This window comes from Polypterus senegalus, chromosome 11 (assembly GCF_016835505.1).
Source record: "Polypterus senegalus isolate Bchr_013 chromosome 11, ASM1683550v1, whole genome shotgun sequence".
NCBI classification, from domain to species: Eukaryota; Metazoa; Chordata; class Cladistia; order Polypteriformes; family Polypteridae; genus Polypterus; species Polypterus senegalus.
The window spans coordinates 109927268-109944079 of record NC_053164.1 but is presented as its reverse complement, the minus strand read 5'-3'; the positions used below and the strand labels follow the sequence as shown (position 1 = coordinate 109944079).

Below are 16812 nucleotides of genomic sequence, written 5' to 3'. Positions count from 1 at the left end.
TAATCTTGATTAATCGTATGTAATTACACACGAAAATTTGCCCCAAATCGCAAATGTTTTTTTTTTAATTTAAAAGGGTTTTAGTGGGCGACAGAATCAAATAATAGACAAGGACATGAATATTGTAAACTCAAGCTCTTTTAATTTCTCAATAAAAAATGCTTTTAAACTGAATTTCAATTCAAAACGGAAACAAAAATATCATTACTGGCTAAAATTGGGCAGACTTAAAAATAAAGTGGTATTTTAAGTACTTTAAGTACATATTCAGAATGGTATTGTCTTTAAATAATAATAACAAAAATTTCAACATTAGGCTAAAACAGTGTGATCATTGAACATTTTTTAATTAGATGTAATTAGAATTACTAACGGTCACAGAAGTCCAATGATCCCCAGTAAGAGCCACAAAGTTCACTTTCTGTAATGCATCAAATTTTGCTTGCTTTTCAGTGTGCACAAAACCATGCTTTTATCAAGGCTTCCGTCAGGTAGTGTTTTGAAATGAAATTTTTCTCCGATCAGTCGTAGGAATGCGCTTTATTCTGACTCTTAACATTTTTGTAGCTCTGATGTGTGCATCAATGTAATCGATATACCAGGAAATCATGCATTGACAAAAGTTCCCCTTTGCTTGGAATTGAAAGTGTGTTTAAATGCGTTATTTTTTTTTAACACGTTATGGAGTACATGCATCGAAGCTTCTCAGCTGTGCTTGTGCTAAGAAAAGGAAACATTTTAAAAATAACGTAACATGATTGTGAATGTATTAGTTTTGTGACCGTTATGAGTGTTGCTGTCATCATGGATTTGATTATAATTTCTTTCAATCAGGTTCGTATTTGGGCAGTTTGCACAAAACCACGCTTTTATCAAGGCTTCCGTTGGGTAGTCTTTTGAAATGAAATCAGTCTTAGGAATGCGCTTTGTATCCATTATTCAAAAAAGCTTCAATTGGTGATCTGTCTTTCTGCTTTAACCGCATATTTTTTCATACGTCTCAAACCAAGGGGATGCGAGGGTAAAATGAATCGGGAAGCGCGCGTACATACTCAGTGCACCCACTGTCGGGAATCGAACCTCGGACCTACCATTGCACCACTGTGTGTGGTTTGTCTATTTGAGAGTATGTAGATCGGATATATATATATATATATATATATATATATATATATATATATATATATATATATATATATACCCGCGCTTCGCATCGGAGAAGTAGTGTGTTAAAGAAGTTATGAAAAGAAAAGGGAACATTTTAAAAATAACGTAACATGATTGTCAATATACAGTAATTGTTTTGTGTTATGAGTGTTGCTGTCATCAAGGATTTGATTATCATTATTTCGTTCAATCAGGTTTGTATTTGTAGGATGTGTTGTGTTCAAGTTACATTCCGTGTTTGTCAATCGTTGTAAAGATAGCAGGTTTCATTCATTGATTCGTTTCTTACTGCATCAATAAACAACTCTTCGTCTTCTTTATCTGATACGTGACACACTGCATGCATGGGTTTTTTTTTTTATACTGTCTTCCTTTAGCGGGACATTGACTTTTTCCACTGTGTGCTTTGTTTCCGCAGTAGCTGCACTTATGAATATGCTTGCATGTATCACACGCTTCATATTTTTTTGCTGCCTTCTCAATTGTGTAATTCGGTTTTTGTTCAGCACTCTTTGGAACTGTTGCTTTTTGTCTGTGCACTGCGTCATTTCATGTGAGCTGCTCGGTGTACATGCATCGAAGCTTCTCAGCTGTGCTCGTGCGATGTCCACGGCTGTATTTAATGTTAGCTACGGCCCGGCACTTAAAAGTTTCTCTCGCAGTTTCACTGAGTTTGTGCCAAACACCACCCTGACCATTTCATCTTCCTTTGCATAAGCACAGTCCTTCACCCGTGAATATTTAGCAGCAGTGTTTCTATTGGATTGCCGCTGATGGACGGCCTCATATGGGCAGGCACTAAATTACTTGGGAGGCGTAACTCCGCCTCCCACGGGCATCGAGCAGAAGTCTATTATAGTATATGGCCGAAAAAATTGGTTCCAGTTATGACCATTACGCGTAGAATTTCGAAATGAAACCCTCCCAATTTTTGCAAGTAAGCGGTAAGGAATGAGCCTGCCAAATTTCAGCCTTCTACCTACACAAGAAGCTGGAGAATTAGTGATGAGTCAGTGAGTCAGTCAGTGAGTGAGTCAGTGAGGGCTTTGCCTTTTATTAGTGTATATATATATATATATATATATATATATATATATATATACATATATATATATATATATATATATATATATATATATATATACATATATATATATATATATATATATATATATACTGTATATATACACACAGTGGAACCTCGGTTTGCGAGCATAATTCGTTTTGAAAACGTGCTCGCAATCCAAAGCACTCGTATATCAAAGCGAATTTCCCCATAAGAAATAATGGAAACTCAGATGATTTGTTCCACAACCCAAAACTATTCATATAAAAATGATTAATACAAAATATAAAGTAAAATACATAATACTAATTAACCTGCACTTTACCTTTAAAAAGAATCATGGCTGGTGTGAGTTTCTAAACTCATGTGGGATTCCACCCAATGGGACGACACGCGGAAGAGCTTCCCAAAGCAATCACAGTCTCCCAGCGCTGTAGCAGTTCGCCGTATAAGCACATCCAAAAAGATCGCAGACATGCTATAAGCACCTGTCGTCAATGGATCATACAAGGAACATTATAAAGATCCAGCTACAATAAATAACAGCGCTGTTGCTGTTTCAAGCTGAATAAAGCTGGTGTTAAAGTACTGAGATTCAGCTTTGTGTTTTGGGGAGCAAGATGGGGACTCGCACTTCACAGCGCACACACACACAGTCACAATGCTGTAGTAAACACTATACGCTCGTACGGATGTTGACTATATGAGTGAGGCACACAGACTCAGACGGAGAATAGGAGATGATTGCCAGAGAGAGAGAGACGGGCGAGCGAGCTTGCGAGATAAGGAGAGAGAGAGAGAGAGAGAGACACCCTGGGCGAGCGAGCGAGATAAGGAGAGAGAGAGAGAGAGAGAGACACGCTGGGCAAGCGAGCGAGCGAGATAAGGAGAGAGAGAGAGACGCGCTGGGCGAGCGAGATTAGGAGAGAGAGAGACGCGCAGGTCCAGCGAGCGAGATGAGGAGAGAGAGACGCGCTGGGCGAGCGAGCGAGAGAGATAAGGAGAGAGAGAAAAGAACCATCAGCTCAGTTGTGATCACATGATGCTCAGCAGACAAAGTGTATCCATACCACTTGTATTGCAAGACATCGCTCGTTTATCAAATCAAAATTTATTAAAAATTTTTGCTCGTCTCGTAAACCGAGGTTCCGTGTGTATGTGTATGTATATATATATATATATATATATATATATATATATATATATATATATATATATATATATATATATATATATATATATATATATATATATATATATATACACATATATATATATATATACATATATATATATATATATACATATATTAAAACTTGTGTTAACAATCTGCAAATGCCATCCTCAATTGTTCATCACCATCAACGACTTTATAAGTATATTCTAAAGAAGTGTTTTTCAACTGGTGCGCAGTGAGAGCTACTATATTAGTAGGCAAAAGGACGATGCAGAAACTGCATCCAAAGTGCTCACTTAGTGCTGTGTCTGCAAATGCCAACCTTCAAGCTGTTTTTTTTTTCACCTCCGTCCCACTCTGCGGAAAGTTTAGCAGTTGTATAGATTTAATGTTTTTGTGGTTGGTGGAATCATTGTGTGCCTTGGGATTTTTTGGGTTGCAAAAAGTGTGCCACCACAGGAAAAAAAGGTTAGAAAACACTGTTCTACCTACACCGTTGCTCCTGGTACACTATAATAAGCTCTCTGTAGCTGCTATCTTGCTTAAAAACACAACATGAAAAAAAAGAGTGAGTGAAATTTTTACATTCACTACTTTTCTGTAATATTTCTGCAGGACTGCGATAAACCCTCCCTTCCTCCCACTCTCCTGCACCTATGTTGGTATGTATAAATCAAGGGTATGAATACCAGTACCACATACTGACATGTGGCAAGACATTGTGAAATGTGTAATTTGAAACTTTTAAACAAAAAGGTAGCATATAAATGCAGTACTGATTGTGTATGTAATTCTTTAGGTTTACACTTAACTTTTTGTAAATTTATTTCGTAATGTTTAAAAAAAAAAATAAAAAAAATACATGAAAATGCCACCCTGACCCCAGAGCACTGCAATCTCCTCATTGCCTGCCCTGGATGCAACCATATTTTTTAATTCATTAAGCAGGCCAAGTTAATCACAAATATTATCGCATTAACTTTCCATGTTACAGATGGGCAAGGAGGTTATAGGGAAAATTTGGGCACCATTGCATTTGGTTCTTAATCTCTACATATTTACTTTGCTACTTTCTTTCCTGGCAAGCATAATTGTTTGGGCTTTTGTATTAATGTCAATCCTGCAAGCAGATTTTGAAGGTATAGTAGTGAGTGCTAACTTTCTTCTAGATCACAGTAAGATAGGACAAATTGATGATTTGAAGTATCATACTGTTTTTAAACTTGTGTTGTTCATGCAAATAAAGGCTCACTAATCTACAGGTTTTATGTATGATAAACTCACTAATGTTGTGCTTATAGTGACCACAATAATGATTACATCAATTTTTCAAAATTAGTGCAAGTACAATGTTAACTACCTCTGAAATGTCTGTTTTTTTAAGTTTGGTTATTTTAGAAAACAAAGTACATTTTAAAAACTGGTTGGTTAATTGATATTTATCTGCTGACAAAGCAATTGTTATTAGATGTAGCCATCCATGTTTGCTCATAACATTTAAGCTATACTCAAATTTCATAAACAAATCTCTTCTAATTTGAAATTTATAGTAGCATTACTGGAAAAATGTTTACCAGAAGAATGTACCAACATAGTGACAGAGAGAATCATTTTGTGCGTGGCAGAGGTTAAATTGTGTCTCTTTTTCTGCTTTTGTTGTCTGTTCTGTGTACTGTAGCCAAGTGATTTTTGAGTTCAGTTCTGGCTACAGGTATTTATTGCAATCATTGTTTTCAATCATTGCCTTCATGCATAGCCTTATATATTATATCCCAAAATCTTTTACTAGGTATTGTACTTATAGTACTACATTACATTCCAGTACATGTGCATTTTTTCTATTTCACCTTCAGAATATGACATGTAACACCAGAGGGCATCAGTAAGCTCAGACATTTACAGCCTAAACACAGCTGCATTATTAAGGAAAGTCTTTGCATTCATGTGTATGTCTAAAAGCCATCATACATGAATATTTCATATATTACTAATGTATTTTATATAAAATAGTTAATTTATACATAGCTGCTTCTGAAGTGATCTTTCCCTTCTCTGCCCTCTCCTACTCCAAATAGAAGTTATGAAAAAAAATCTTATTTACATTTCAAAAATGAATAGTGTGTTTAATTTTTGCAGTTTCACTTTTATTTTTTTTGCATAGATTTTCTCCATGATCCTCTTTTTACTCGCATATCCCAAAGATGTAGATATTAATCAGTTTTTTCATTTTAGCTTTGCCTAGTATGAATCAATGGGGTAGTGTGTGCAAGTGTAACTTGCAGTGGATTGGCATATATCCAGTCCCATTATAATTTCTTCTTGATGCTGTTTGTGAAGGCTTTTTCTTCCCACAGTCATATAATATAAAACACAAGTCAAATCTTTGTGACTAATGTGATTTTATTTTATTATTAGAGGAAAGGGCAGTGTTGGTCAGCTTAACTACAACGTTACAGAGGTCAAGTGCCCAGTATTAGAGCCTTTTCCCAATCCAGAGTGACATTGTTTTTTATTTGAAGTACTGCAAAATAGATATGGTGCCACTGCCTATAAAAAGTGCTTATCCTCTTTTTCATGTGTTGTTGTTTTATGAAATTCCATTAGTCCTTTTTTTCTCAAAAAAGATATGCTACAAATATGTTACAATTATTAAACACAATATAATTGATTGCCTAAGTTGACTCCCGTTAATGTGACATACCAAAATCATTACTTACATGGAGGTCACTTAAGTAGTAACGTGGATATCTCCTGTGTGAGCATGAAGACAAAGCAACATGTTAGACATTTTTGTGACAGGGTTGTTCAAAGGTACCAGCAAAAGAATGGACATAAGAAAATCTGTAAGTCAATGAGTAGTCATTCGGTTCAGTGTATTTTTGTATTGCCAGTGCTGGTTCAGATGACTGTAATAAGTTTAGAGGTAAATGCATTTACAAAGTTTGCAAATTACTAGCTGCATGATGAATACATAAAGACACAGCTTTTTTTATACACAGGAAGGAAAACAGTTCCAAACTGATTAATATAAATGGAACTTAACAATATCAGTCCATTTGCATTATAGTTAAACATAAATGGAAAGAGCATAGTACAGTTGTAAACCTATGTAGAGCAGGGCATTCTCAAAAACAGATTAACCTTGCAAGCAGTGCTGTAGTACGGAGGCCTCCAAGAGATCTATGACAACTCTGAAGGAGAAACAAGCTTCCATGGCTGAGATGGCAGAGACTGTGCATATTATAACTGTTGACCAGGTGCTTCACCATTTGTAGTTTTATGGAAAAGTGACACTTTCAAATGACATTTTGGCTAGAGTTTGCCATAAGGCACGTGGGAAAATCCAGCATCGAGTGGAAGAGGTTTCTATGTTTGGAGGAGACCAAAATTGAGGTTTTTGGACATCACGCTAAACAGTTTGTTTGCTGTAAGCCAAATGCTGCACATCAATGAAAAAACACACCATCCCCATCTCTGCAGCAGGAAATGGAGGATAGTGAAGTTTTAGGATGAAATGAATGCAACAAAAAAATGAAAATTCTGAATGGAAAACTGCAGTCTGCAAGAGAATTGCGACTTGGATTGGGGTGATTTATTTTCCAACAAGACAACAATCTCAAACTTCAAGCTAGAACTAAAAAATGTTATTGTTTTAGGCTGTCCAAGTCAAGACCTCATGCAGCTTAACAGAGCTTAAGCAGTTTTTCAAAGAAAAATTGGAAGATTTGCATTGACCTTATGTACAAACCATATAGACCTATATTTGGTGTAAAATAGACTGGCATCCTTCTCTGTATTATTCCTATTCCAGGGAACAATAAGTTTGTTAATTTAGAGTTGCCGGTCAATTATATTAGCATATGTTTTTAATGTGAGAGGAAGCCTACTTGGACATATGGAGAATGCGCAGATTCCTTGTGGACAGTGATCAGGCTGGGATTTGAATCCTGAGCTCTGGAGCTACACTCCCGAAAATGATTTTATGTAATTTTTCCTAAAACAATTTGCATTTTGATGGAAATCCAGAATTATGTTTTTTAACTTCTAATTTTTGTGTCACAATCATTCAAGTTTATATTTTTGCTAATTTTTACTACAGCACTTGACTACTTAAATCTGACATGTTAAATATTTTATTTTAATGTTAATGTAGTCAAAATACTTTTACACTGCATCTTGTATATGTAATTGACTAAACTATTAGTAATGTCAAGTTTATCAAATATGTAACTATTTTATCTTTTTGTGGCATCTTTTTATCGTGATTAATCAGGTCATGGTTAAACTTTTTTGCTTTTTAGTAGCTATATTTAATTGAATACTCTATCCTAAAATGCTATTTTTTATATGTTACTCACCCCATGTATTTTATAGTGATGACTGAGAAATATCTTTAATCTCATGTTTTCATGCAAATTTGAGAGAAAATGTTTATAACATAATAGAATAGTAACCAAATCTGTTGAATGACACATGATGTGAAAGACATCCATGGAAGAAAGAAAAAAAACTTGCATTACTTATGTTGCACAATCCATATTTCAGATATCCGGTCCTATACTGAAAAAGTGCAAAATGCATACTTTTTTTGCTAAAATATCATTAAATAATTAATTCCAGAATGATCAATGCACATCATAAATAAGAAATGAAAGCCCCTTTTTGAATTGAAGACCCACCTCTCCCCCTCATTCATTGGTGAAGAGTTCTGTCTTTAAATTATAAAGTCCATAACATGAGTGTTTAGTTTTGTGTTTATGATGCACTCTGATCAAACTGGAAGCAACTATTTAACAATATTTCAGGGAAAAAAATCATGCATTTGCAAATTTTGAGTTTACAATTGGCTAACTGACATGTGGATTATTCAGTCCAAGTAACATGAGATATATGGGTTTTTTTTTTTTTTTTTGTTTTTCTTTTTTCCACGGATGTTTTTCCATATATTTTGCTGTGGTACAGCATTTGTCATTATTTGCTTGGCTTCTATTACATAAATTCTCCATTACTCTCCACCACTACAAAGTAACTAGGGTAAGTAACATAAGAAAAAAAAATATTTTTGGGTGGAGTATTTAATGTTTACATATATAATTTTATTTAATATATGCTAGATCCCCTTTATAAGCTTCACTTTTACTTATACAGTACATTGAATACACACTATTGTTGTTTATTAGTTGTGTTTAAATCTATAATCATTATCCTATTTCGAATAGTATTGAGTAGTCAATGTTTTAAATTGTTTCATTTTGAAAACGAGTTATTGATTTATATTTGTTATCCTCCCTATTCCTAGTCTTTGTTTCTTTTATTCTGTATTACATAGAACATAATGCTGCCCTGGTTTCAGGTTGTTGTGCATGCTTCCCTTTATGAATGCACTGAAAACATGTTCCTTATGTTTCTTATGGTTACTTTTCTTGCATGCCTCTTTTTAAGTTAGCTATATGTATATATTTTTTGCTTTGTTTAATCTTGAACAGTACTCATAATTTCCACATGTGTTTCTACTTCTAGGATCATCAACTGGTCTGTCAGCTACACCTCCAGCATCCCTACCAGGATCTTTAACAAATGTGAAAGCACTACAAAAATCTCCTGCTCAGCAGAGGGAGCGCAAGTCATCTTCCTCATCTGAAGATCGCAATAAAATGGTATGTTGTCATAATAGGTTGTCAATGCCCTTTACAGTGTAAATTTCAAGAGGGAACTATTATCCAGTTACTTACTCCATGAAAAAATGTTACATATCAAATAGCATTTAATTGTTTAGTACTTTTTCATAACATTGGCAGTAGACATTTTGTCTCAAAAGACCATTTTTTTTGCTTTTGCATAAATTTAGATTTTTTTTCATAGAAATATTGTAAAAATATTTATTACTCTCAGTGAATCTAATCCTTCATTCTTGTTTTGTTATCTTCTGTTATGTCAAAGCATGGGAAGGATATACAGTGGTGTGAAAAACTATTTGCCCCCTTCCTGATTTCTTATTCTTTTGCATGTTTGTCACACAAAATGTTTCTGATCATCAAACACATTTAACCATTAGTCAAATATAACACAAGTAAACACAAAATGCAGTTTTAAAATGATAGTTTTTATTATTTAGGGAGAAAAAAAATCCAAACCTACATGGCCCTGTGTGAAAAAGTAATTGCCCCTTGTTAAAAATAACCTAACTGTGGTGTATCACACCTGAGTTCAATTTCATAGCCACCCCAGGCCTGATTACTGCCACACCTGTTTCAATCAAGAAATCACTTAAATAGGAGCTGCCTGAAACAGAGAAGTAGACCAAAAGCACCTCAAAAGCTAGACATCATGCCAAGATCCAAAGAAATTCAGGAACAAATGAGAACAGAAGTAATTGAGATCTATCAGTCTGGTAAAGGTTATAAAGCCATTTCTAAAGCTTTGGGACTCCAGCGAACCACAGTGAGAGCCATTATCCACAAATGGCAAAAAACATGGAACAGTGGTGAACCTTCCCAGGAGTGGCTGGCCGACCAAAATTTACCCAAGAGCGCAGAGATGACTCATCCGAGAGGTCACAAAAGACCCCAGGACAACGTCTAAAGAACTGTAGGCCTCACTTGCCTCAATTAAGGTCAGTGTTCACGACTCTACCATAAGAAAGATACTGGGCAAAAACGGCCTGCATGGCAGATTTCCAAGACGCAAACCACTGTTAAACAAAAAGAACATTAGGGCTCTTCTCAATTTTGCTAAGAAACATCTCAATGATTGCCAAGACTTTTGGGAAAATACCTTGTGGACTGATGAGACAAAAGTTGAACTTTTTGGAAGGCAAATGTCCTGTTACATCTGGCGTAAAAGGAACACAGCATTTCAGAAAAGAACATCATACCAACAGTAAAATATGGTGGTGGTAGTGTGATGGTCTGGGGTTGTTTTGCTGCTTCAGGACCTGGAAGGCTTGCTGTGATAGATGGAACCATGAATTCTACTGTCTACCAAAAAATCCTGAAGGAGAATGTCTGGCCATCTGTTCGTCAACTCAAGCTGAAGCGATCTTGGGTGCTGCAACAGGACAATGACCCAAAACAAACCAGCAAATCCACCTCTGAATGGCTGAAGAAAAACAAAATGAAGACTTTGGAGTGGCCTAGTCAAAGTCCTGACCTGAATCCAATTGAGATGCTATGGCATGACCTTAAAAAGGCGGTTAATGCTAGAATACCCTCAAATAAAGCTGAATTACAACAATTCTGCAAAGATGAGTGGCCCAAAATTCCTCCAGAGCGCTGTAAAAGACTCATTGCAAGTTATCGAAAACGCTTGATTGCAGTTATTGCTGCTAAGGGTGGCCCAACCAGTTATTAGGTTCAGGGGGCAGTTACTTTTTCACACAGGGCCATGTAGGTTTGGATTTTTTTTCTCCTTTAATAATAAAAACCATCATTTAAAAACTGAATTTTGTGTTTACTTGTGTTATATTTGACTAATGGTTAAATGTGTTTGATGATCACAAACATTTTGTGTGACAAACATGCAAAAGAATAAGAAATCAGGAAGGGGGCAAATAGTTTTTCACACCACTGTAGAAACTGAACATAGGGAGTGCTCAGTCCTATGATCTGAACTCAGAATTTTAGAGTGAGACTACGTGGCATTGCACCACTGTGCTGCCCATTTAAAGTTGAATCTTTTATTGAATTACTATAATTAAGATAATTTGCTTTAATAACCTCTATGAGCAGACCCAATTCTACATATTTTCTTAATTTGTTTGATTTACTGTTTAATTGTGTGTTATTTTAGTTTGTGTAAAATTAATTATGATGGTAGAGAACTGAAAGGGATCTACAGTACATACGAGGTGTGGCAGAAAAGTAATGAGACTGGCAACACTGCAAGCGATCTAGCAATGCTGTGCTGTTGTCCTTGATAGAGCACGTGTATCAGTACCCTCCCATAGCTCAGTGCGAGTTTCAACTCCTTCCGTTAACTACGTGATTTTTGTGACTGCTATTAGCGAAGTTGTGTTTTTGGTTGTGCATCATGCAAAATGGAACAGCGGAATTTGGAGCAATGTTGTGCCATTAAACGGCAAGTGTGACGTTTGAAAAGTTAAAACGGGCCTATGGGGAACATTCTTTATCAAGAGCTCAAGTTTTTCGCTGGCACAAATAATTTTTGGAAGGCAGAAAACACGTTGAAGATGAACACCGTTCAGGGAGGACTTCAACCAAAGCCAATGAAAACATCGAACGTGTGAACACTCTTGTGAGATCAGACCGTCGTTTAACATTAAGAATGTTGAGTGAACAATTAAATTTGAACAGATTTACCGTTCATCAAATTTTGACTGAATATTTGCACATGCGAAAGGTCTGTGCCAAAATGGTGCCGAAAAACTGCCCTCTCCGTAACAGAATTTTTGACCTCAAAAGGCATTCCTGTGGTTCCCCAACCCCCTTATTCACCTGACCTCAGTCCGTGTGACTTTTTCCTTTTTCCTAAACTGAAAAATGTCCTCAAAGGACGTCATTTTGGGACTTTAGAAAACATCCAAAAGAGTGTAACAGACATGCTGAAGACCATACCGGTTGAAGACTTCCAGCGCTGCTACCAACAGTGGGAACAACGTCTCCATCGGTGTGTAGCTGCCCAAGGGAACTACTTTGAAGGGGATAACATTGATGTTCAAAAAAAATAAAAACCTTGGTAAATAAAAAATCAGTCTAATTACTTTTCTACCACACCTTGTATTATCACCTTTTTATCTTTTTTGTGCTTTGAGATTTATTTCTCTGGTACTATCATTAGTCTGTTATTGTGATCCTGAAATGTCCTTCTGGATTAACATGAACTTTCATCAAGTATAAATTGTTTGTTGCAGATCACTGATTTGGCAGACTTATATTTTTATGAAATTGCTGTTAACATGTAACAGCAGACAGGGATAAATGTTTAGGAAACAAATTAAATGACAACATAAGGAACATAACTATTTCAACAGGGTTTAGGTCCCTTGCTGTTATTTAGTGAAGCTTATCCAATACTTGGTACCAAAACCTCTTTCACATTCCTAAATTTCCCCTCTCAGCAGTTAAAGATTTGTCAGTGGGTCTTGAAAGTAGTCTTCTATCATTTTTAGATATTGCACATAGTGAAATTACAGTAATAGATGGATATTTTTATGATTCTGTCTTATTCAAAAGTTTTGTCTGCTTAGAATACATTTTTCTGTGGAGTTATTTCCTGTTTTTGAAGGTTTGAAGTATCACATATTCTCTGTGTTTGGGTAATTTGGCAATTCTTAGTTTCTAATATTTTTTAACATTATGGTTTCATTTTTCTGCTGCGTCATTTTGCACTCCTGTTTCTGCAATACTTTGCACAGTTGCTGGGGATTTGGTCTTTTAGGTTGTTCTATTTTATGTCACCATTGTGATTATTTATAAATTGCCACAGCATGCTTATTGCCATTGGATATTGTGGATAAAAAAATAATTTTGTTGTGCAATTTTTGGTGGGGTTTAAGGAAAAATAATTTTTTGGTCTCTGTTTTACTTTGAGTTTGGTTAGAGTTTTCAATAGCCTTTTCTTGTTTTGACATCAGAAATATTCTTGTAGTACAGTTTTCCAGATCTTCTCTGCTTCTGCCTGCTCAGTTCCCCACACAGTGATCTAAAAGGAGAAAGGACTTTGTTACATTTTTAATTTATAAAAAAGTATCCCAATAGTTCATACCACCTTGTTATTATCACCTTTCCTTTTAAGAAATGGGATTAGTCAGGCAATACTAGGAGGTATGACTGAATTTTCCAAAGTTTGCAGGTTCTTCAAAGTATTGTTTAAAATACAAGTACAGTGGTACCTCGGTATACGTCTGCTTTGGAATAAGTCCAACTTGGTATACGTCCTGTTTGGACACAAAAAATTTTGCTTGGTATACGACCTTTGTTTGGAATATGACTCGCGTGCTAACCTTGTTTACCTCTCTCGAGACAAAGCCACGACTGCCCACAAGCGTTAGTGCGCCAGTTGCTAGCATTCAGTGAACAACCCGCGCTATAATTCTTTGTGAACTTTCACGTGTGTGATATAGCGGGTCCACAGCTCCTGTCAAAGTCCAGCTTTAAAATAAATAATCACCACGCTCGTAGCTTGGTGAGGGGGCGTGGTGGTTATGTGGCTGAAGGTTGTCAGGGCGATTAGCGATGTGGGCGTTTCTCAGCAAAGTGCACTTGTGAGGGGCCGTCCGCATTTGTGATTGTTCCTGTGGCTGCTTATCTTGATAAACAGAAGCGCGAGTCAGTTAGAAGGGGAGTAAAAAGAAAAAAAAGACGGGAGGTTGAGTGAGTGAGAGAGAGAGGGCTGCTTATCTTGATAAACAGAAGCACGAGTTGGCTTGAAGGGGAGTAAAAAAGAACGGACGAGAGAGAGAGAGCGAGCGAGAGCGCGCATGTATGAAGTGGCTGAAGCAGGCAGACCGAAGGTCAGCTGCAAGTAGGGCGACTCCCCAGTTGAGAAGCAGGCACCGGGCTTCTTGTTTTTTTTTTGTTTTTTTTTAAAGAATACTTCCTGCTTTTAACTTCGTTGTTTTTAAGAAGACTTTTTCTATTGTTTTAACCTCCACGTTTCACTTCTGATTTTATGGATTATTTATTGGAACTTTGGAGACTGCACTTTAATTTGAACACCTTGTTTTGTTAATTGTTTTAATAAAAGCACTTTGCACTTTTTCACCATCCCCTTGCTTTGTTGTTACCGATGAGCTTAGCAGCAAGGCACATTACCGACGGTGTAGGATTCAAGGGCTCCCCGGCAGCAGATGGGAGCATACAGCAAACCTGCATCGTCACAACGTCATTTTGTGTGTTTTTTATGTAAATTTGAATTGATTTTTGAAAAGTATGAAGGTGGCATGTGTATCCGGGACATGGCTGTTGCATACCGTTTGCCGAGAATGACGGTATCTACGATTGTGAAAAACAAAGATGTTATTAAAAAGTAAAGTGAGGTAAAATTTTCATTTATTTAATCTAATTGCTTTTGTATTTATGTATTTTAGTATTAAGCAGTGTTTAAATTATTTTATATAACCCCATCAATGTATAATATGCCAATAGGCTTATTATAGGATTTTTTTTTTTCATGGGAACGGATTAATCATTTTCCCATTATTTCTTATGGGAAAAATTTGTTTGGTATACATCCTGTTTGGTGTAAGTCAAAGGGTCTGGAAAGGATTAAGGACGTAAACCGAGGTTCCACTGTATGTCTTCCATTGTTATAGTAACTGTCCTGTTTTTAAGTAAATCGGTATTTAAGGAAATGAACAGAGAGATTGATGCTTAGATCTGAATTTACCAGCTGGTAACAGTGGGTTTTTTTTTCCGGATTTAGAAAACACTTGGTAGAAGAGATTCAAGTGATGACTGGGAAATTCCAGATGGACAAATCAATATGGGTCAGAGGATTGGTTCTGGTTCCTTTGGAACTGTTTACAAAGGAAAATGGCACGGTAAGTACATTTGGATTCAGTTTCTCATTTCATATTCACACATTACCCTGTTTTTATAAGTTGATTCTTTTACGTATTTAAAAATAGAAACCGGCCAAAAATGTTTTTTCAAACTTTTTAAAGGAAAAGTAGTCAAAACCAAGCATAAAAATGTTATAATTTTGGTGCATTAATCTGTATCTGGCAAAATCCAAAGCAAATTATTAATTAAGATTTAAAAACCTGCTCACTCCTTAAATCTTGTAGTTGATTAAAATCCCATGCAAACAATAAAGGAAATATACCGGTTCCATACAACAGAAATTGAGTGAGGGATTCAAACCGAGAGCACTGGATTTGTGTAGTTGCAACGGTAGCCAGTGTGCCTTTGTGTGCTCTAATATAAATACAGGGCATGGCGGTTAAAAAACATGGTGTGAATTAATACAACCATAAGACAGAAGTTTGCTCATAAAAATAAAGATTACCTTATTACCTGTATAGACTGCATTGAAGATTAATACAAGTGTAGAAACAGAAGGCCACTGCCCTGTCATCATAGCATGCTACCTCACAAGTTAAACAGTACCTTACACAGGCAATAAACAAAACTTACTCAAAAAAAGAAACAACTTGCTTATTAATGCAGAAAAAAAATAATGCAAGATAGAAAGGTTTAAGGTATTCTTTCCAAACACTATAAAATATGCTCAAAAACATTGTTTACTGATGCTGTATGTATAAATATAGTACACAGTGATTTATATAATTTTACAGACTTTGACCTGAATGAGAACCAATGTTAATCTAAATTTGCAATCGGTGTGTAAAAAGTATTTGCCACATCAAAAAAGAAGGCTTTTACCGCATTTCTGCCCTCCTGGTCTTCTAATTTTAAAATACCTTGCAAGTCACTTGTTACTCGCCTACTAATAATGTATTTTCCGACTCTTGTAAGGAAAACGCGTTCTTGCAGTAATGTTGTCAATGCAGAGACCAACCAGGCATAGGTGCAGTAATCTCTCTCATTAGTACAGTCACTGCTTACTACAGTCACTACAGACACTGATAAGTCTTTAGGCTATTCATGAGATTCTATGCCTAAAACCCACATGTTTATTTTTTTGTTTTAGAGATATTTATTATTGCAAGTTCCCTATTGCAGTGTACTTTCTTTCTTTGTAGCTGCCCTTTAACAGACAAACAATCAAAACACTTTTCATGGTTCACTTTTCAAGCACACAAGAATATGATTTAAAACAGCAAAATTAAAAATGCATTTCTGTATTGTTTACAGCAGGGGTCTCCAACTCTGGTCCAGGAGTAATACTATGGCTGCAGATTTTCATTCAAACCCTTTCCTTAATTAATGACCAGTTTCTGCTGCTAATTAACACTTTTCCCTTAATTTTAGTTGGCTTGCTATGTAAGTCTCAGAATCATGAATTATTTCTTTTATGCTTAATTAACAGCCAATCAATAATGAGATCTAAAACAAGCCAATACATGAACAGCAACCTGTATCCATTGCACAGTATCTGATAATAAAGAAAGGGGAAAGTCTCAGCAATGTTTATCTGCTCAGGTCCACAAAACATTCTAGTGGTTTTCTAAGAAAAAAGGTTTTGGAAATCTCTGCTGTAGCAGAGTGAGAGCATCAATAAGCCATGACATTAAACTTCGGATTGAATAAACAACAATAATTCACTCCTAATTAAGAAACTGGTTGGAGTTTGAAGCCCTGACTTGGTAGGTCATCTGTTGGATCACTTCACATCACTTCAGTTCTGTGTCAGTGACATTTAAGGGAACAATGAAGCAATTCAATGACTGAATTTTTAAACAGATTGGTACCTAATTAAGGAAAGGTTTAGAATGAACGCCTGCAATCACAGTAGTGCTCCAGGACTGGGGTTGAAGACA

At 35.9% G+C, this 16812-nt stretch overlaps 1 protein-coding gene across 2 annotated transcripts in view; it reads left to right on the top strand.

The window, feature by feature from the left end:
• The window catches only part of braf (B-Raf proto-oncogene, serine/threonine kinase), a 350871-nt gene that overhangs the window by 197964 nt on the left and 136095 nt on the right, over window positions 1–16812 (top strand). For both annotated transcript variants that reach the window (XM_039769464.1, XM_039769465.1), the window contains exons 10-11: window positions 8931–9067; window positions 14793–14910. In XM_039769464.1, coding sequence (XP_039625398.1) covers window positions 8931–9067; window positions 14793–14910 — 255 coding nt within the window. The remainder of the gene's footprint in view (window positions 1–8930; window positions 9068–14792; window positions 14911–16812) is intronic.